Source organism: Bubalus bubalis, chromosome 2 (genome assembly GCF_019923935.1).
Source record: "Bubalus bubalis isolate 160015118507 breed Murrah chromosome 2, NDDB_SH_1, whole genome shotgun sequence".
Classification (NCBI taxonomy): domain Eukaryota; kingdom Metazoa; phylum Chordata; class Mammalia; order Artiodactyla; family Bovidae; genus Bubalus; species Bubalus bubalis.
The window spans coordinates 41,011,546-41,033,853 of NC_059158.1; the positions used below are offsets into that span (position 1 = coordinate 41,011,546).

Genomic DNA, 22,308 nt, shown 5'->3' on the forward strand with positions numbered 1-22,308 from the left:
AGGTGAGACCTCTTACTAACTTGCTGTGTCCTTGGGCAAATCATTTAATTTCTCACAAAATGAGAAACGTTGGACTGTTCATTTACACACTATTCATTCACAGTCTGCCTGCTCTCTACTTAGAGGTAGAGAAGTCTGACTGCATGCTCAGGACTCTTTAAACTTGAGGATTCTACTTCCTTTAATGTAGAAACATAGCTTGCCCCCAGGTGTTAAGGGCAGGAAATAGATCTGCAAGTTACCAGACTTTCTGGAAACATGCCTTCAGTAAAAAGTCAGGCCACTGCAGGTGTGTTGGCAAGCAGCAGGAAGAGAGAACTCCAGATTCTGTGGATGACCCTTCAGGTCACCCTCTAAGTTGACATGCAGGGAAGGCTTTGTTTATGACATCAGCCAAGGTAACAAACGAGAAAAATTCTAGATCCAAATCTTCTCAGAATTTCCTACCTTACTCCCCACAATAGGTTCTGGTTGAAGAAGGAAGCATTTTTTCAAGGAGGCTTCTTTTGGAAACGGCAGATAGGTGAAAACAGGGAAAAGCTCATGTAAAATGTGTGATCTGTTCAACGGTCTTCTCCTGTAGAATGTGTACAAGAGGGAAAAAGTAGTTAAACTGGGCAACCCAGCCCAACGCCATGGCTAAAGAGAGCTCGGCGAGGGTGGGAAAACTGTGGGTGGTGGGTAAAGAGGGAAAGATGTCAGGACAACAACGGAAGTATTAGGACCATGAAGAGCAGTCATGCTGAATCAATTAACTGAAACATCACACACACACACTCACTCTACAGCCACAATTTGTCTTGCGTGGGTGGGGTGTTTATAAAATCCAGCTAAAACAACATATAGAGGGAGAAAAGAAACACTCCATTCATTCCCTCTTGGCAAAGAGACTGAAGTAACAGCAGGCAGGGCAAGAGAGGAGAAGGGAGGAGGAGGGGGCAACAATCATGACCCTTTTGAAGTGGAGCAGTACGACGTGGGAAGCCTGTATCAGCTCGTAAACCGAGTATTTGATCATGCAAATAAACAGCAAATTTAAAGAAAGGCAGAAACAGAGAAACTACCCAACAAAAAGCCTGAAAAAGCAGTTTTAATCCTCTTTGGAATGATTCTAGAAGTAAACTTGCGTTCCTTTTATTTGTAGAAAGCAAGGTTACCCCCAAGAAATGGCCCATGTCGTCTATAAGACCCGAGAAGGAACAGGGAGATAGATGCGGGTTTCAGTGTTGGCTGGGTGACCTTAAGCAAAGTACTTAACCTCTCTGATTCCCACTTTTCCTGAACTGAAAAACGACAATGACAATTCCGACTTCCCAGCGCTATTATGAGCATCTCCAATGAGTAACAGACACTAAGCACCAAGGCACGCTGCCTGGCACAAACAAATGCCACGAAATAACCTTCCCTTTTATTCTTTGTGCTCTCTCTGCAGTCCTCAACACTCAGGACCCACTCAGCATGAAAGCAAACGCTAAACACTGCAGTTAGATGTGAGTGATGCTTCTATTAGGCAATCTCAGTGTCCACCACGGTGACGCCCCTCTTGACACACCTCTTCAGCTCATCTCCTTCTCTCCATCAGTTTTTCCACACTGTGCTCTAGAGTTATCACTTGACTTGGAGGGTGTGCTGTGAAGTTTACACAGTGCCGGGCATGGCAGGGTCTCGGCAGTAATTAGTACCATTTTGACATTTGGTCTGCCCTTTCTGTACACACACATGGCTGGGTGCCCCTTTCCGCACTCACCATGGATACGGAAATGGGAACCACCGTCCAGGAAAGCAGCGCCACCACTTGGTGAAAAACCCTTCAGTGAAGCCTTCTGTCACCTCCGGATACTGGCACAAAAAATCCTGAAGCCCCTCAGTCGACAAGGACTGTCCCGTCTTGGGGAGGCAGAAAACAAAAGTGCAACAAGACAACACGGAATTACTTATCAGGAATGTCCCAGGGCCTGGTGTTTTCTAGCCATTTAATGGGTTATGAAGGCAGTGGGAGAACCAGCCTTTCTGCGCACCTTGATCACTAGAGGATGCAGTCTCTCAAATCTCCTTGGGGTATCTTCCAGGAGCATCACCTGGAGGGGTAATTTCTGGGCACAGCCAGTGCAGTTGGCAGGGGTGGGGTCCGACTCATTCTGCTCACAGTCATTTGTCCACCAGGGGTCAAAGTCTGAGAGAGGAAGGGATGTGGAGAAAGCAGATACAGCAGGTGAATCCAGGAGGCCCAGCAATGGAGACACAGAGGCATAATAATTTTAAAAGCTCACAGTGATCACCACGAGCGACCGCTGAAATGGTACATATCAAATAAGTTAACCCTCAAGAAGGAAACAGAGAGCCTAGCTAGGGGACAGAGGTGGAGAGGGGAGGAAATCCTTTTTAACACGTACAAGTATCTCCAAAGTCAAATCAACAACTAAAGTCAGTTTGGGGAGCTGTATTTGTGACATGGGGTTGGAGATGCAGTTGTTTCCCAGTTTTCTAACCTGTGACCAACAGGTCTGAACGGGCTACAGCACATGGGGGAGGGGCGGGCAGGCAGGGTGGTCCCACTGCCAGTGATGCCAGCATTTCTCTGATATCCTACACCCTGGGCTCACAGGTTCAAGGCCAGCCCAGGATGGCTCTGGGAATGAAGAGTGAGAAATGGGTGCAGAGAGAAGGGATGGAGAGGAGAGACGGGACTTTTCAGGGCCCATCTGTGGAGTAAAGTAAATGGCCTCTGCTCATCAGCACTCTGTTCCAGTTTGGGGGAGGGGAAAGGGCTACTAACCGTGGCTTCCAGCCCCAAGGACTGCAGGGTGGTGAGAACTAGAACTCCCCACTCAGGCTCTGATTGAGAGCTTGCTGGCTCGCCCACACCCTACTCTGGTGGGTCCTTCTTTGAGGGGTTGGCTCTGTTTCTATGCAGCCCTTCTTGGTTTTCTCTGCGTTCCTTCCCTCTGAGACTATTCTGTTCATAATATTATTTCATTATGTCTTGTTTGCTTTCTGTTCCAGTCTGGGTTTCATCTGTGTTCTCTGAGTTATGTGTTTGTGATAGATCTTTAATTTGAATCCAAAATGTTTCACCAGATGGTTTCTGATTAAAACCCAATGAAAACCCAATCAGGAGAGAGCCTAGAACAAAAGACAACAATCGAATGTGGCTGAAAGGAAATCAGCTCTTTGAGCCAAGAAACAGACGTGGAAACTGACTCTTAACACAAAACATTTTCTGTAGTGAGCACAAGGCAGGAGTCTGCAGGATAAGGAACACTCACCGGGGAGGGCAGTGCATGTGCTCAGCGCGTCCCGAGCCCGCATCTCCTGCAGACAGACCCTGTGTCTCCTGCAGGCAGCACCACCCACTATTCTCACCCCCGGGAGGAGCACACAGCGACCACCGCAAGCCTCCACGGGCAGCAGAAAAACCTTCAGTGGCACCTGTTTTAGCGGCACGCTGAGGCTGTGGTTACCCTTTTACTTTCCCTTCTGAAGTATTTTCACATGTTCCTTACTAGAGGTCAAATATGATGAACTCTTGTCAAAACACAACTCCAGGTAATGGACCTACAATGAGGCATAAGTCATCATGTTCAGTCATTCAGTCGGGTCTGACTCTTTGTGACCGCACGGACTGCAGCCCACCAGACTCCTCTGTCCATGGGATTCTCCAGGCAAGAATACTGGAGTGGGTTGCCATGCCCTCCTCCAGGAGATCTTCGCAACCCAGGGATAGAACCTACATCTCCTGCGTCTCCTGCATTGATAGGCAGATTCTTTACCACTGAGCCACCTGGGAAGCCCCAAATGCAACTTCAGATCAGATCAGTCGCTCAGTCATGTCTGACTCTTTGCGACCCCATGAATTGCAGCACGCCAGGCCTCCCTGTCCATCACCAACTTCCAGAGTTCACTCAGACTCACGTCCATCGAGTCAGTGATGCCACCCAGCCATCTCATCCTGTCGTCCCCTTCTCCTCCTGCCCCTAATCCCTCCCAGCATCAGAGTCTTTTCCAATGAGTCAACTCTTCACATGAGGGGGCCAAAGTACTGGAGTTTCATATTCAGCATCATTCCTTCCAAAGAAATCCCAGGGCTGATCTTCAGAATGGACTGGTTGGATCTCCTTGCAGTCCAAGGGACTCTCAAGAGTCTTCTCCAACACCACAGTTCAAAAACATCAATTCTTCGGAACTCAGCCTTCCTCACAGTCCAACTCTCACATCCATACATGACCACTGGAAAAACCATAGCCTTGACTAGACGGACCTTTGTTGGCAAAATAATGTCTCTGCTTTTGAATATGCTATCTAGGTTGGTCATAACTTTCCTTCCAAGGAGTAAGCATCTTTTAATTTAATGGCTGCAGTCACCATCTGTAGTGATTTTGGAGCCCAGAAAAATAAAGTCTGACACTGTTTCCACTGTTTCCCCATCTATTTCCCATGAAGTGATGGGACCGGATGCCACGATCTTTGTTTTCTGAATGTTGAGCTTTAAGCCAACTTTTTCACTCTCCACTTTCACTTTCATCAAAAGGCTTTTTAGTTCCTCTTCACTTTCTGCCATAAGGGTGGTGTCATCTGCATATCTGAGGTTATTGATATTTCTCCCGGCAATCTTGATTCCAGTTTGTGTTTCTTCCAGTCCAGCGTTTCCCATGATGTACTCTGCATATAAGTTAAACAAACAGGGTGACAATATACAGCCTTGCATATCTGAGGTTATTGATATTTCTCCCGGCAATCTTGATTCCAGCTTGTGTTTCTTCCAGTCCAGCGTTTCCCATGATGTACTCTGCATATAAGTTAAACAAACAGGGTGACAATATACAGCCTTGACGTACTCTTTTTCCTATTTGGAACCAGTCTGTTGTTCCATGTCCAGTTCTAACTGTTGCTTCCTGACCTGCATACAGGTTTCTCAAGAGGCAGGTCAGGTGGTCTGGTATTCCCATCTCTTTCAGAATTGTCCACAGTTTATTGTGATCCACACAGTCAAAGGCTTTGGCATAGTCAATCAAGCAGAAATAGATGTTTTTCTGGAACTCTCTTGCTTTTTCTATGATCCAGCAGATGTCAGCAATTTGATCTCTGGTTCCTCTGCCTTTTCTAAAACCAGCTTGAACATCAGGAAGTTCACGGTTCACATATTGCTGAAGCCTGGCTTGGAGAATTTTGAGCATTACTTTACTAGCATGTGAGGTGAGTGCAATTGTGCGGTAGTTTGGGCATTCTTTGGCATTGCCTTTCTTTGGGATTGGAATGAAAACTGACCTTTTCCAGTCCTGTGGCCACTGCTGAGTTTTCCAAATTTGTTGGCATATTGAGTGCAGCACTTTCACAGCATCATCTTTCAGGATTTGGAATAGCTCAAGTGGAATTCCATCACCTCCACTAGCTTTGTTCGTAGTAATGCTTTCTAAGGCCCACTTGACTTCACATTCCAGGATGTCTGGCTCTAGGTCAGTGATCACACCATCATGGTTATCTGGGTCGTGAAGATCTTTTTTGTACAGTTCTTCTGTGTATTCTTGCCATCTCTTCTTAATATCTTCTGCTTCTGTTAGGTCCATACCATTTCTGTCCTTTATCGAGCCCATCTTTGCATGAAATGTTCCTTTGGTATCTCTGATTTTCTTTAAGAGATCCCTAGTCTTTCCCATTCTGTTGTTTTCCTCTATTTCTTTGCATCGATCGCTGAAGAAGGCTTTCTTATCTCTTCTTGCTATTCTTTGGAACTCTGCATTCAGATGTTTATATCTTTCCTTTTCTCCTTTGCTTTTCGCTTCTCTTCTTTTCACAGCTATTTGTAAGGCCTCCCCAGACAGCCATTTTGCTTTTTTGCATTTCTTTTCTATGGGAATGGTCTTGATCCCTGTCTCCTGTACAATGTCACGAACCTCATTCCATAGTTCATCAGGCACTCTATTGATCAGATCAAGGCCCTTAAATCTATTTCTCACTTCCACTGTATAATCATAAGGGATTTGATTTAGGTCATACCTGAATGGTCTAGTGGTTTTCCCTACTTTCTTCAATTTAAGTCTGAATTTGGCAATAAGGAGTTCATGGTCTGAGCCACAGTCAGCTCCTGGTCTTGTTTTTGCTGACTATATAGAGCTTCTCCATCTTTGGCTGCAAAGAATATAATCAATCTGATTTCGGTGTTGACCATCTGGTGATGTCCATGTATAGAGTCTTCTCTTGTGTTGTTGGAAGAGTTATGACCAGTGCATTTTCTTGGCAAAACTCTGTAAGTCTTTGCCCTGCTTCATTCTGTATTCCAAGGCCATAAACTTGTGTTGAGTCAAATCCAATTTAAAAGTCTTAATTCTCACAGAAGAAAAGCTGCCAAAATAGAGCCCTGAGGCAACATACTATGTTACAATTATACAGTTTCAGTTTCCAGAGTACTTGTGAGGGAGTGGGAGGGAAGGGAAGAGAAAACTAAAGTGATCAGCAGCGAGCCCAAAGTGAGTTGTATTTTCGCAGGTAGTGTACTGTTTCCTCTTACCATGTAATTATTGAGGAGGCATCACTATTCTGCTTTTACAGATGAGCAAACTGAGAGTGAAGGCGAGAGGAATCACCACCCAAGGGGGCGGGGTGGGAACAGCACAGAGGCTGCTGAGGAAGACAGTGCCGAGGGCTCTAGGGCTTCCTTCTAGGAAGGTTATTCTGCGGCATGACTAGGGTGTCCTGCAAGAGGGAGGCTGGCAAGAGGCAGACCCAGTCAAGCTTTGTTTTTGTCCTTTTATTGGGGAGGGAGGAGGTGTACGGTGATGAGAGGGGAAGTTTAACGACAGTGCAACTGAGCCAGTGGCCTTGGGAACAAGGGTGATTCCAGAGGCAGTGATGACAAAATCCATGGCTCTCGGCAGCACTGTGGAGACCATCTATACAGGCTGAGATGGTCCAAGAGCTCCTCATTTAAGGGAGACCCTGGAGGGCTGCAAATACTTATTATCACATTTTTCTGCAGTAACATGTCATATTCCAAATGAGTCCGTTAATTATGACAATCATATCAGGAGTGAAGTGCTAGGAGAAATTCTAATTTATACAAAGGCGCTTCATGGGCTGTGCTTGTGCTTAGTCGCTCAGTCATGTCCGACTCTTTGTGACCCCATGGACTGTAGCCCGCCAGGCTCCTCTGTCCATGGGGATTCTCAAGGCAAGAATACTGGAGTGGGTTGCCATGCCCTCTTCTAGGGGATCTTCCCAACCCAGGGATCAAACCCAGGTCTCCTGCACTGCAGGCGGATTCTTTACCATCTGAGCCACCAAGGAAGCCTGCTTCATGGGCTAGTGGCAGCAATTCTGAACCTAAGAGTATCAAGAGATTATTTTAACTTTCACTTAATTTAGTTTTATTCTGAGCTTTAGGTATTCTTGGGATTTCCAGGTAGAGATGCTTGAACAGCAGGTTGAGGAAGAAAACCTAGAGAGGAAAAGAAAACAAGAACAGAATACTAAAAAGAGAATTTAAGAAGGTGGCGGAATACAAGATAGAGATCTCTAGACATGTGAACATCAACAGTGGTCTTATATTGCATCTGTGTGTGCTCAGTCGCTTCAGTTGAGTCTGGCTCTTTGCAACCCTATGGACTGTAGACCGCCAGCTCCTTTGTCCATGGGATTCTCCAGGCAAGTATACTGGAGTGGGTTGCCATTTCCTTCTCCAGGGGATCTTCCTGACCCAGGGATCAAACCTGCATTTCCTGCACTGTAGGCAGATTCTTTACCCACTGAGCCGCCTAGGAAACCCTGTTCTTACACTACTAACCATAATCTTTTAAAAACAGAAATGGAAAATGATCTCATTCATAATAACTGGCAAAAAAATTTAACAAAAAAGGTAAAACTATAAAATTTTACTGAAGGATATAAAGTAAGACCTAGATAAATGACTAAATGTCATAAAGATATCAAGTCTACTCAAAAACACATACACATACATTTAATACAACTGGACAGAATTGTGTCCGAGTCTCCTATTGGTGAAGGTGGGGATGAGGCAGAGCTGTGACAACTGCGTTCTCAAGTTTCTCTAGAAAGAAGCAAGCATGAGAATAACAACAGCAACAAGCCACCACCTGCCAAAGTAACTCTAGGAGAGGTTCATGTGCCCAAAGGCATCCTAGAGTAACAAAAATGAATTATAAAGTACGGTCACGTTTATAATCTATGGGGAATACACCCCTTAGGCACAGGTACAGTTAGAGAATGTAGTAAGAGCCTCGTGATAGACACTGGGCATGGGGCAGACCCGAGGACCCTCACCTCTGACTGCTCATGGCTCACCTCTGTGCTGTGCAGGAGGAGGGCAGGTCTGGAGGCAAACGGCACTGTTCTGTTCTCTCTGTGTAGATAATATGGACAAGTAGTCCACAGAAAAACAAATACAAATGGCCTAAAAACACAACTGAAAAGACATCCACCTTCAATGATAATTGAAGAATTGCAACTTAAAGTGAGATACCACTTTTCAGTCACTTGACTGGCAAAATAATAATATCCAGGGTAGATGAGCAACACATGTTAATGAAAGTTACACACGGACATAAGTTTATGAAGATAATTTTTTAGTATTTATTAAAATGTAAAATGTCCATGCTTTCTGACCCAGGTATTCTACTTCCAAGAATCTGTTTTACAGAAATAATAGTGAAGTGTTAGTTGCTCAGTCATGTTTGACTCTTTGCGATCCCCTGGACTATAGTCCGCCAGACTCCTCTGTCCATGGGATTCTCCAGATAAGAAAACTGGAGTGGGTTGTCATTCCCTTCTCCAGGGGATTGCCCTGACTCAGGTAACAAACCTGGGTCTCCCACATCGCTGGGAGATTCTTTACCATCTGAAACACCAGGGAAGCCTCACAGAAATAATAGTACATATATATAAAAATATGTGTATATGAATGCCCCAAATCTTTTTTTTTAATAACAGCAAAAAAATCTGGAAACTGTTAAATTAAGCAATACTCAGACAATGGAATAATATAAACTCCTGAAAAATGTGTATTCTGGGTTGAACAGTGTCCCCCTGCTAAAATTTAAGTCCTTCTGGAACCTCAGAATTTGATCATATTTGGAAATAGGTTCCTTGCAGATGTAATTAATTAAAGATGAGGTGATACTAAAGTGGGGTGGGCCCTAAATTCAATCTACATGCATTCTTATCAGAAGAGAGGCCACATGATGACTCCCAGAGGGAAGATGGCCATACAGAGTTATGCAGCCACAGCTAAGGATGCTGAGGACTGATGGCAACCAGCAGAACCTGGAAGAAGCCCAGAAGGATTCGTCCCTAGAGCCTTTGAGAAGGAGAAGAGCCCTGAAACACCTTGATTTTAGATTTCCAGCCTCCAAAACTGTGAGAAGATTAATTTCTGTTGTTTTAATTCGCCTGACCTTTGGTACTTTGTTACATACAGCAAGCCAAAAATATTTACATAAGCCTTCCTTGTGTGTGTGAATCAAAAAATATTTTATATTTATAGATACAAAGTATAGGGATCTGCACAGCCATGGAAAAACTCAGAAGGATGGATGTATATTCAAGTTATTACCAGTGGTTGCCTGGGTGGAGGAGGTGGGAGGGTAGAGGTGAGAGAATTTACTTCATTAAAAATATATTTTTGGATTTTCCTGGCAGTGCAGGGGTTAAGACTCTGTGCTTCCAATGCAAGGGGCACGGGCTTTATTTCTGGAAGAGAAATAAAGATGCCACATGCCATGTGGCATGGCCAAAAAAAGTTAAAAAAAAAAAGTATATTTTCAAAAATCAAAATCTTATGTCTTTTTTTTTGGTCTTCACATATGTTTTATGTATTTTCCAAATAAAAATGTCTTTGGAGGGAATTCCCTGGTGGTTCAGTGGTTAGGACTCTGAGCTTTCACTGCCGAGGGCCCAGGTTCAATCCCTGGTTGGGGAACTAAGATCCTGAAAGCCGTGAAGTACGGTGGGGGAAAAAAGAATAGATACGTGTACATGTACAACAGAATCATTTTGCTGTACACCTGAAACACAACATTGTTAATCAACTATGCTTCAAACATTGTTAATCAACTATGCTTCAATGAAAAAAAAACATTTTTTGTATGTCTTTGAAGACCATGAAGACTCAAACTGAGAGTATTAACTTTAAATGCAGAGTTTAGTTATCGCGGAAGGCAGGCCCCTGAAGAGGCCCCTGACAGAAGAGGAACCTGGGCCAGGTTGGTGGCCAGCCAAGGAAGATGGGAGGTGATGCGGAAAAACAATCCCCAGAATGGGGGTAGTTCATACACTCCATCTGAATTAAGGGGAGCTCATGCACTGGAGAAGGAAATGGCAACCCACTCCAGTGTTCTTGCCTGGAGAATCCCATGGACAGTGGAGCCTGGTGGGCTGCCGTCTGTGGGGTTGCACAGAGTCAGACACGACTGAAGCGACTTAGCAGCAGCAGCAGCACTTCAAGAGGAAGAGCTACTCTGGACTTCTCTGCAGCCTTTGTCACCAAGGTGGATAAAGAATGGGCTCATATTTGTTTCAGAAAGGGATTGAGGAATGGATAAGCAGTGAAGTGACCAGGAGGAGGGGGGCTGTGTACAGTTGGGGCTCCTTTTCCCCTTCTCACAGAATTTCCAACAACAAAAGGAGAAAAGACCAGACTTCAACTTGGCCTCCATCTGTCTGAAAAGGTTTTGCCTGCTGTGTGCTCTGTGAGCAAAATCTCACTCACGCTGGAAAATAGCCAACAGCACACAGCAGACCATCCCACACCACCCTGGTCCACGGCTTTTCTTCAGCTACCAAACACGCTGCATCTCACTTCTTTTCAGCCCTCCTCGGAGTCTGTCCACTTGTCCTCCAGCACCAAACAGAAAGGAAGCTGGATGGCAATCCCTAACTTTCTTTTGATTTCTAAGGTTTCCTTACTCAAGGTATCCTCCTTATACAAGCTATGTATGTTATACTGAAAAAAAACAGTTGTGCCAGAGAAGTGAAACTCCACATTATTAGAGTTTGATAAAAGACAGGATCTGGATTCCAAATTTTCACTCTGATCACGGCATCGTTTCACTGTGTGAGATGTCAAAAACAGTCTTGTGGACAAAACACAGCCTTGAAGGTAAGGAGGGCAGAAACTGTAACCTCCCAGGCTTCTCTGTGAGTTGGGCACTCTGCAGAACAGTGGCGAGCCAGGGCCTGTCAGGAGGCTTCCTGGTGCCTGAGAGTTGTTTACAAAGGAAACGCAACCAGGCTGGCTCGCTGTGTATATATATATATATATATATTTCTTTCCAGGAGCACAAAAACCTCCCTATGGGTAAAAAGGATAGGGAAGAAGAAAGACACAAAGTCAAGGCCAGCTCCACGAGAGCGGGGTGCCGGAGGGGGACTGTTTTGTTCGCTGCTCTGTTGAGAACAGTGCCTGGTGTACAACAGGGTCTCGATACACACTCACTGAATGACTGACTGAATGAATGAAACTTTGACTTTTCAGAAGATTTAACGATAGGATTGGGCTTCCCAGGTGGCACTAGTAGTAAAGAATTCGTCTGCCAACGCAGGAGATGCAAGAGATTCGGGTTCGATTCCTGGGTAGGGAAGATCCTCTGGAGTAGGAAACAGCACCCCATGCCAGAATTCTTCGCAGGAGAATTTCATGGGCAGAAGAGCCTGGTGGACTACAGTCCATGGGGCCGCTGAGAGTAGGACATGACTGAGCACACACACACACACAACAATAGGATCAAGTCCATCAGGAGAAAAAAAATCAGATGATCTGAATTTGGAGAAAAACCTCAAAATAAGAATTAAATAAATATAACCTCATGATTTCTTAGATGCCTCATATTAGAAATGTACCTAAGAGAAGCCTGCAAAGTCCACAACAAAGCCTCTGTGACATTCACTGGTGCGTGCTCAGTATTTAATCAGGCTATGCTCCAGCAGCTCATTTTGCTTAGCACTTCCGGCTCCCTGGGCATGAGGCAGGGGTGAAGCCTTGACCTTGGCCAGGCCCCCTGCAGGACTGGCAACAGGCCCAGAGGCACTTTCATACACCATAGGGATGGAAAGAACCCAAGAAATCATTTTGCCAACAGCTCTGCTGTCAGGAAGCAATGCGTATGAACAATTCCAAACCGTAGAGTTCAACTATTTTTGTAAGTCCTCCTCGTACAGAAATTTGTCTCTAGATGTGAGACTTCAGCTAAGTTAGTCAACCCCCTTGCATATCAGCTCCCTCATCTCTGAAATATTAACATAAAATGTTAACTGCCTTATGTGATTGCTGTGAAGACTGAGGAACACAGGGTGCAGTACATGACACAGTGCCTGGTATACACACTGCAAGTGCTTGACGGAGCTGTCGTCACTTTACTTTTTTATCTGCAAATAAATAGGTCTGAGCACTGGCCTGGACTCTAAGTCTGATTAGTTCTAAGTCAATGAACGATCTACTATTCCCCAAACTCCTTAATACTGGGAGATCCACTTCAACCACCCCTTCAAAGCTCATGGATACGTAACCTTCCAATTATGCAGTACACATACAGAGATGCACCTTCTAACTGTATGTGAGGAACTGACCCAGGCCTTCTCAGGATATATGAGTGCTACAATTAAAAATCAGAAATGCCCCAAGTAAACAAAATAGTTCAGTCTAATAGTCTAGTCAAGGCTATGGTTTTGCCAGTAGTCATGTATGGATGTGAGAGTTGGACTATAAAGAAACCTGAGTGCCAAAGAATTGATGCTTTTGAACTGTGGTGTTGGAGAAGACTCTTGAGAGTCCTTTGGATTGCAAGGAGATCCAACCAGTCCATCCTAAAGGAAATCAGCCCTGGGTGTTCTTTGGAAGGACTGATGTTGAAGCTGAAACCCCAATATTTTGGCCACCTGATGTGAAGAGCTGACTCATTTGAAAAGACTCTGATGCTGGGAAAGATTGAGGGCAGGAGGAGAAGGGGACGACAGAGGATGAGATGATTAGATGGCATGACCGACTCAATGGACATGAGTTTGGGTGGACTCCAGGAGTTGGTGATGGACAGGGAGGCCTGGTGTGCTGCAGTTCATGGGGTCGCAAAGAGCTGGACACGACTGAGAGACTGAACTGAACTGAACAGGCTGGAACCTGGCTTGTCTGAGGGCAAAGGGAACAGGCAGTAAATGTGATGTGATGGAAAGAGTGGCAGACTCAAGTTAAGAAACTAAGGTTCAAGTGCTAGTCTGTCATGTGTAACTGGGTAAGCAAGCTATTCCACCTCTTCCAGCTCAGTTTCCTCTTCATAAAACAGGGGCATGGAAGCAACCTAAATGCCCATCAAGAAAGGAATGGATAAAGATGAGGTACATATGTACAATGGAATATTACTCAGCCATTAAAATGAATCAAACAATGTCATTTGCAGCAACATGGATGGACCTAGAAATCGTCATGCTGAGTGAAGTCAGTCAGACAGAGGAGGTGAAAAACTGTATGATACCCCTTATATGGGGAATCTAAATAGAAATGATACAAATAATCTTATTTACAAAACAGAAACAGACACAGATTTACAGAACAAACTTATGGTTGACAGAGGGGAAGATTCCAAGATAGAGAATTTGGGATGGACGTGTACACACCACTGTACTTGAAATGGAAAATTACCAAGGACTTACTGTATAGCACATGGAATTCTGCTCAATGTTATGTAGCAGACTGGATGGGAGGGGAGTTTGGGGGAGAATGGACTCATGTATATGTATGGCTGAGTTCCTCTGCTGTTCACCTGAACAATCTCAACATTGTTAATTGGATACATGCCAATACAAAATAAAAAGTTAAAAAAAAAAACACAGGAGTATGTACCAGATCAACTCTAATGTTCCTTTTGAGCTCTAAGACAATGATTTTAGGGAAGGATAAAATCCAAGAGGACAGATGGCAGGGTCAAAATGGATATAAAGGTAGGAGGTGGGAGATGGGGGTGGGAGAGTGGGTAAGAACTAAAAATGTAAATGTGAAGGGAAAACTATAGGTTAATAAGAGAAAGGATTGGGACTCTCTGGTGGCCCAGTGGCTAAGACTCAGAGCTCCCAATGCAGTGGGCCAGGGCTCAATCCCTGGTCAGGAAGCAGAACCCACACGCTGCAACTAAAGAGCCTGTGTGCTGCAACAAAGGCCTGGCACAGGCAAACAGAATAAATCAATCAGTGTTTTTTTAAAAAAGAGAGAGAAAAGATTAAGTCAAATAGTAAGTCAAGGCTTCCCTGGTGGCTCAGTGGTAAAGAATCCGGTAAAGGATCTGCCTGCCATGGTTCCATGACTTACCAGCCTTGGATTCTCAGGCAAGTGACCTAATCTCACTGTACTTCAGTGTCTTCTGTAAAACAGACATAAAACCAGAACCTGCTGCCTGGGAATAGTGTAAAGATCCAGTGAGCCACCACATGGAAAGCCCTTTGAACAGGGCCTGGCAACTGGCAAGTACTAAGTAAGTCAGCTTAGTTATTTTCTGCTACAGAGTGGGGTGTTTACATGACTCACCACAGAGTCACCTCATTCACCCTATGAAGAGGATTCAGGGGCAGGGTTTCCTACCCAAGGCTGAAACCTAGGAAAACAAAACCCCACTTCTGTTGCGTTTGTTCCCTGGGCAGAGTCAAGAGGGAAAGCCGCCAGAAGTCAGGAGGAGACCTCACAGCGCTGGTGTGGTGCATCTGGAGTTGCCGCTGCCCCAGCAAGGAGCGTCAGATGGTCGCTGGGGGCACCAGGCAGCCCTTAGGAAACGGCACGCTGAAGGCTTTCTGCTGGGGAGCCATACTCACTTTACATTCTCTTTCTACATTGACTTTAAAGGTGCTGCTAAGTAGTCCTAACTGAAAGGCCACTGCTTTTTGGTACATGACAACAGGAATGATAATTTATGTGTTTTGCTTTTCTGGCCCTCTTCCAGGACCAGCAGTTTGCATTTCTTTTTTTTTTTTGGCCTCCCAGGATGTGGGATCTTAGTTCCCTGATCAGGGATCAAACCCATGTCCTCTACAATGGAAGCTTTGAGTCTTAACCACTGGACCCACCGGAGAAGTCCCTGCGCTTCTGTTATCTAATTCTCCCCAACATGTTTCCATTCACCCCTTATTTCATTATGCATTCTTAAGCTTCCCTCCAAATGCTATGCAAGATGCTGTTACATGTCTACAGCTTCCCAGAATTATGAGACATAGGAAAATAGGGTAACAAATCTCTGTTTACAAGTAAAAGCAGCTTTGTAGTAGAATCAACAACATTAAAGACCTAAAACCACACCCTTCCATCCAAAGCTCTCTCTTTACAAGTACGCTCTAAGGACTCATTTTATTTCAATATGCAAGGCAAAATATTCATTTGGAGTGGCCAAACAACCTGGCTTGTTGAACCTGGCTTGTTGACAAGACACTGATGTTTCTTGAATTTTTAAACCCTGATACACAGAATGAGCAATCACTGTCCACTGACTATGTTTCCTTAACTCAAGAGTCTGTGGAGATGTAGTTTATAAGATGGGGAGAAAGAAAATAAATGCCGTGAACCTGGTCCTAAACACTGCGGACTTCCTCCCACGTGCCACAGAGCAGAAGAGGAGCTTCGGGAGGCTGGGAGGGGAAGACAGGATAGGGGCTGGTGCATCCGAGGAAGCAGGGCAGGCTGGCCTCACTGACCAGTTTCTCTGGCTTTTTCTCCACGTGCTCTGGACCTCCCTGATAAAAGAGTTGGAGCTCTGTTGATGACATTTCAAAAATAACCTTCCCAATAAACATTAGAAAGTTAAATCTGGAATTTAAAAGTCTAAATATATGAGTTGATTAAAAAAAAAAAAAGACTTATGAGGTGGGGTTTTTGTTTTACAATGTTCCCTTCCTCTGATTTTGATATAATTCTGGAAACCTCTTAAGGATTTCCCCAAGTGTACAAAAATAGCTTTCAAAGGAGACCCAAACCAAGTGATGATTTTTATGACTGATTAGGTCTTGGCTTACAGAGCAGCACTATGATTATAAAGCTTGGTTTCAACTCCTAACTTTTTTTTTTGGAAAACAACATTGAAGAGAAGACATACTTCTTTAACAGTTATTTTGAAGCCTAAAGTTTCAGAACATGGTTATACAAAAAGTTCTATAATCCATTTGTGGTGTTAATGTACATATTCCTTCACACAGGCGAATAAGATAAACAGATAAAATAATAGATGACTAAAATAAAATCCCCAAATAATATCCTGCTATTCTTTCTCAAAAAGTAAACTTCAAGTCTTACTGCATTACACTATTTTCAAAAAGGCAACTCCTCAAATGGTCTATCGGAGCAGGAATTCCTGTGCTACCACTGCACTGTTACTAAATTAAAGTGTTTCTTAAATTCAACTTATTGGCAAAGTTGTATACTTATGAATCATGAAACAGAAAAGATTCAACTGAAAGAGAGGGATACACCTAGACAAAAACCTAGCCCAACGGGCTAAGGACTATTAAGGGGTTGGACTCAGATGCTTTCAATAAAGCAATAGCTACTTATTAAAATATCTATTATGGATAGGGATCATAGGAGAGAAAATGGTAAAGATACACTCAAATCCTTCCTATGAGGAAAAACTCTCATCCCCAACATGTGTGTTTAAGAATCAGGGGGCTTGAATTTGACAACACCAGATGTGTTTCTCTGACAAGTTTCTTCATCCTCTGAGCCTCAGTTTCTCAATCTGCAAAATGGGGTAATAAACCCCATTCCACAGAGTTTTACTGAGGATGGAATTAAATGAGACAACACAGCAAAGTGTCTCTCATTAGATGTCAATAAATGTGACCTTCTTTCTCATGACATACTGCCAAGAAAGCTGTATCTAATAAGTAGTGAATGTAGTGCTCTACCTGGAAAGGGTCGGTCTTCCTTGCCCCCACGCAGAGGAACTCCCTTATTTTCTGGCATATATTTCTTGGTAATGGGCAAAGACATCAGCCGGATGTGATGGATGAGTGAGCGCCAGGTGTAAGCTCCGGAAAGCACTGGTTCAGGTGCTAATGGGCTGAAAGGTTGAACCACAAAGTAGGCAGTGAGCAAGATTAATCCCAGGGTTATGAAGACCTACAGGGAAAGACAGGAAATGGATTAATAATAGTCCCAGCAAATGAAATACTTTAATGCCAAGGGGAAAAGAAAAAAAAAACAAAAACAGGCATCTTCTACTATGTCCAATGTATTTTAAAAACTAATCCATTTTCATAAACAAGCCACTGACATTCACTTCTGAAAGGATTTAAAGCCTGACAACTGTGACAAGTGCAAGGCTCAGCAAGTCTGTATCACATGGATCCAGGGCCATGCTCACCATTTAAAAATACACGCAAATACAGCTATCCATAAGTACACAGCTTTCATCTACAACATTTAACAGAAGAGTCAAGTGTCCTAATCATATATGGTGACAAAGAGTAAAGGCCAATGACTCATAGGAAAAACCAAGGTTCAGTGGTGGAATCAGTCAGCAGTAACATCTGGGGAGAATGTTGATGGGTCTGTGCTCTGTCTAAGCTATTTCCAAGTCTTTACCTTGTACATAGCTAGAAGGAGTGGATACTGGGGTGGCCCCCTCTGAGGTTCATTCTTCTCCAGCAGCTGTCTGATAAATTTTTCAATTGCCTTCTCTGACATGCCACACTGATGGCCCGTCTGTCTTACCAAATCAACAGTCTCTGAGAGTTTGTCATAAATGCTGAGCTCATTAGCGGCAAGATCCATGTCTTCCAATGCAGAGTCTCTGAGAGACAGAGAGAAAATAAATGTAAAAAGATGGTTTCTTTAAAGTACTTCCTTCTCAAAGCTACATCCTTTAGAACAGTACTTCTCGGCCACCTGTGGGGAGGGACCAGTTCTGTGTTTTTCCCAATCCACTGCTGACCAATTCTTTTGTAAAACATAATGAATATGTCGAGATAATGTCAAGATGTGATACAAATTTTTAAGTGTTTCTTAACTGTGGGCTAGTAACAAAAATGGTTTACAGACCAGCATTGGTTCCCAAACACTTTGACGAATACCAGTTCAGAGCACAAAAACAAATCCTTAATGGGACTCTGAAATGCTAGTGCCCATCCAAAATGATTTTTTTTTTAAATAAATATTCATTTGTCTGTGTTGGGTCTTAGTTGTGACACTTGGGATCTATGTCGTGGCATGAGGGATCTGTTAGTTGAGGCATGTGGGATCTAGTTCCCTGACCAGGGATCAAACCTGGGCCCCCTGCATTGGGAGCGAGGAGTCTTACCTACTGGACCACCTGGGAAGTCTCCCAAAAGATTTCTGAAACCAATCACAGGAGATCTGCTACAGGTAATTTACTAAAATAAAAAGAAATAGACTGTAGAAAGTGTTATTGATCAATTACTTCCTTCCTTTCACATCAAATGAACCTTTTAGCAACATGAGAGAAGGAACTGATCACTGAAGGCAAGATTTACTGAGGAACCTGCTGATAAGCTTCGTTCCTGGCTGAGCAAGGATTTCAGACAACACAAAACCACGGCATGGGGGCGCTTCACACTTGGCAGGCTGCAGTCCTCATGCTTTTCTGCAAATAGAATTTAAACAACAGAGGGCATTTCATTTGTATTTTACATGTTTTAAGAACCTAAGATCTACATAACTCATTTTAAAATTCAATTTGTGTTCTCACACTTATTTTAAAGCCAGGCCGTTTCACAATGGCCATACAATAAAAGGCAAAAAGTAAAGGCAATATAGAATTCTCCCTGGATCACTTGTAAAACAAAATAAAGCACTTCTCTTTAAAAAGCACTTGGGCTACGGAACAGTGTTTTTCTTCATTTATAGGAGGAAAAAACTTTCCTGGTGGCTCAGACGGTAAAGCATCTGCCTACAATGTGGGAAGCCTGGGTTTGATCCCTGGGTCGGGAAGATCCCCTGGAAGAAGGAAATGGCAACGCACTCCAGTACCCTTGCCTGGAAAATCTCATGGACGGAGGAGCCCGGTAGGCTACAGTCCATGGGGCCACATAGAGTCGGACATGACTGACTTCACTTTAACTTTTTCACAGGAGGAGAAACAGCCCTTGGGATCCATGCTGTCTTCTGTCGGCTGGGAGTTTTGCTGTTGTTGTTTTCATAATGCACAGGGTCCTCTTATTTCACAGATTTCATCCCTAAGGTGTTTCTAACATGGAAAAGCACTAACATGGAACAACTCTATCCCTTCCGTGAGGAGATGCTGCCCTCTGTAGAGCAGAAGAGTCAGGAGATTCCACAGAGGCGGCGGTCTGCGCTCCACAGGCCAGTGCACACCCCGGTACAGCTCCTCCTCGAACAGCGCCCTAGTCCTCAACTGCCTGCACGGCAGGATCACCTAGAGAGCTTTCAGGAATGCTCATACCTGGCCCCAACCCAAGGCTGACCAAATCAGAGTCAGACTTCGAATGGTGGGTTAACAAACAGGTAACCTAGATTCTGAGGACTGGAGGGGTCCCCCACACATTTTAGGGGACACAATCTTTCTCCAAACTCTCTGCCGTTGCTCAAAGGGTTTTCTTAAAGACCACATAGGGCTTCATTTTAAGGTTCAGGTGAAAGGGTGGTGAAAGTCTACTGTGCATTTTCGGGAATTCCCTGGTAGTCCAGTGGTTAGGACTTGGTTCCTTCGCTGCTGGGGGCTGGGGTTCAATCCCTGGTCAGGAAACTAAGATTCCATAATCTGTAGGGCATGGCCAAAAAAAATAATAACAGAAAATAAAATGGATATTTTCAACAAATGGTGCTGGAACAACTACATATCCACATGCAAAAGAATGAAGTTGGACACTTTCTTATACTACAGATAAAAATTGATTCAGAATGGATAGAAGACCCAAAACTAGAAAACAAAGGGGAATCTTTGTAACACTGGACTAGGTAATGGCTTCTTAGACAGGATACCAAAAGCACAAATAGCAAAAGAAAATTAAATTGGACTACATCAAAATTAACAACTTTTGTGCTGCCAATGATACCACCGAGGAAGTAAAATGACAACCTACAGAATGGGGGAGGGTGGTTATCTGCAAATTATATATCTGATAAGGGACTAGCAGTCAGAGTTCATAAAGAATTCTTACAACTCAATTATAAAAAGATAAATACCCAATTAAAAATGGGCAAAATATCTGAATAGATATTTCTCCACAGAGGATAAACAAATGGCCAAGAAACTCATGAAAAGATGTTCAACCTCATTAGCCATCAGTTCAGTTCAGTTCAGTCGCTCAGTCGTGTCCAACTCTTCGTGACCCCATGAATCGCAGCACGCCAGGTCTCCCTGTCCATCACCAACTCCCAGAGTTCACTCAGACTCACGTCCATCGAGTCAGTGATGCCATCCAGCCATCTCATCCTCTGTCTTCCCCTTCTCCTCCTGCCCCCAATCCCTCCCAGCATCAGAGTCTTTTCCAATGAGTCAACTCTTCGCATGAGGTGGCCAAAGTACTGGAGTTTCATATTCAGCATCATTCCTTCCAAAGAAATCCCAGGGCTGATCTCCTTTAGAATGGACTGGTTGGATCTCCTTGCAGTCCAAGGGACTCTCAAGAGTCTTCTCCAACACCACAGTTCAAAAACATCAATTCTTCAGCGCTCAGCCTTCTTCACAGTCCAACTCTCACATCCATACATGACCACTGGAAAAACCATAGCCTTGACTAGATGGACCTTTGTTGGCAAAGTAATGTCTCTGCTTTTCAATATGCTATCTAGGTTGGTCATAACTTTCCTTCCAAGGAGTAAGTGTCCTTTAATTTCATGGCTGCAGTCACCATCTGCAGTGATTTTGGAGCCCAAAAAAATAAAGTCTGACAGTGTTTCCACTGTTTCCCCATCCATTTCCCATGAAGTGATGGGACCGGATACCATGATCTTCGTTTTCTGAATGTTGAGCTTTAAGCCAACCTTTTCACTCTCCACTTTCACTTTCATCAAGAGGCTTTTTAGTTCCTCTGCACTTTCTGCCATAAGGGTGGTGTCATCTGCATATCTGAGTTTATTGATATTTCTCCCGGCAATCTTGATTCCAGCTTGTGTTTCTTCCAATCCAGCGATTCTCATGATGTACTCTGCATATAAGTTAAATAAGCAGTGTGATAATACACAGCCTTGACGTACTCCTTTTCCTATTTGGAACCAGTCTGTTGTTCCATGTCCAGTTCTAATTGTTGCTTCCTGACCTGCATACAGATTTCTCAAGAGGCAGGTCAGGTGGTCTGGTATTCAAGGAAGTGTAAATCAAAACCTCAGTGAAATGTACCTCTCACCCACTGGGATGGCTATAATCAAAAAGTCAGAGAATAACAAGTGCTGGCAGTGGAACTCTTGTACACTGCGAGTGGGAATGTAAAATGATGCAGCAGCTTTGGAAAAGTCTGGCAGTTCCTCAAAAACTCAAATACAGAGCTACCATAGGAGCCAGCAACTCCACTTGTAAGTATGTACCCTGATAATTTAAAACAAATTCCCACACGAAAACTTGTTTACGTCACAGTATTCATAAAAGCTCAAAAATGAAAGCAATCCAAATATCCAGGAAAGGATAACAAAATGGATTTCAATAATATTCATACATCAATAATATCCACAAAATGGAATATTACTGGATAAAAAGGAATAAAATACTGACACATACTACAACATGACTGGAGAAGGCGATGGCACCCCACTCCAGTACTCTTGCCTGGAAAATCCCGTGGACAGTGGAGCCTGGTAGGCTACAGTCCATGGGGTCGCGAAGAGCTGGACACGACAGAGTGACTTCACTTTCACTTTTCACTTTCATGCATTGGAGAAGGAAATGGCAACCCACTCCAGTGTTCTTGCCTGGAGGATCCCAGGGACGGGGGAGCCTGGTGGGCTGCCGTCTATGGGGTCGCACAGAGTTGGACACGACTGAAGTGACTTAGCAGTAGCAGCTACAACATGGATGAACCTTGAAAACATTATGCTTAGTGAAAGAAGATAATTACATGACTGAATTTATATGAAAAGTCAAGGACGTGCAAAATAGAGACAGAAAATATTTATTAGGGGCTGCCTAGGGGAGGGGGTGGGGAGAAATGGGGAGTGACTGTTAATAGATACAAAGCTACTTCCCGGAGTGACAAAAATGTTCAAAACAAATTGTGATTGTTGCGCAACTCTGTGAATAAACAAAACCCATTGAACTGTATATTTTAAGTAGGTAAGTTTCATGGCATACATAAATTATATCTCAATAAAGATATTTTAAATGTATATTTATAGAATTTGAACTTATCACTGTTGTGGCA

At 43.8% G+C, this 22,308-nt stretch overlaps 1 protein-coding gene and 1 non-coding gene across 6 annotated transcripts in view; one reads left to right on the forward strand and one right to left on the reverse strand.

The window, feature by feature from the left end:
- Window positions 1-22,308, reverse strand: part of C2H6orf89 (chromosome 2 C6orf89 homolog) — a 39,700-nt gene that overhangs the window by 11,303 nt on the left and 6,089 nt on the right. Inside the window, exons 2-8 of one of the 5 annotated variants that reach the window (XM_006050417.3) lie at window positions 18,474-18,575; window positions 18,273-18,345; window positions 17,558-17,765; window positions 16,879-17,092; window positions 2,019-2,173; window positions 1,748-1,887; window positions 448-577 (exon numbers count right to left, since the gene is read on the reverse strand). In XM_006050417.3, coding sequence (XP_006050479.1) covers window positions 448-577; window positions 1,748-1,887; window positions 2,019-2,173; window positions 16,879-17,092; window positions 17,558-17,746 — 828 coding nt within the window. In that variant the 5' untranslated portion in view covers window positions 17,747-17,765; window positions 18,273-18,345; window positions 18,474-18,575. Of the gene's footprint in view, window positions 1-447; window positions 578-1,747; window positions 1,888-2,018; window positions 2,174-16,878; window positions 17,093-17,557; window positions 17,766-18,272; window positions 18,576-22,308 lie in introns of those variants that run through there. The other 4 variants (XM_025270773.2, XM_006050418.3, XM_006050419.3 and 1 more) reach the window with 4 other exon arrangements.
- Window positions 9,856-9,928, forward strand: TRNAE-UUC. Its single transcript has one exon. It is a non-coding gene; the product is annotated as a tRNA-Glu (tRNA).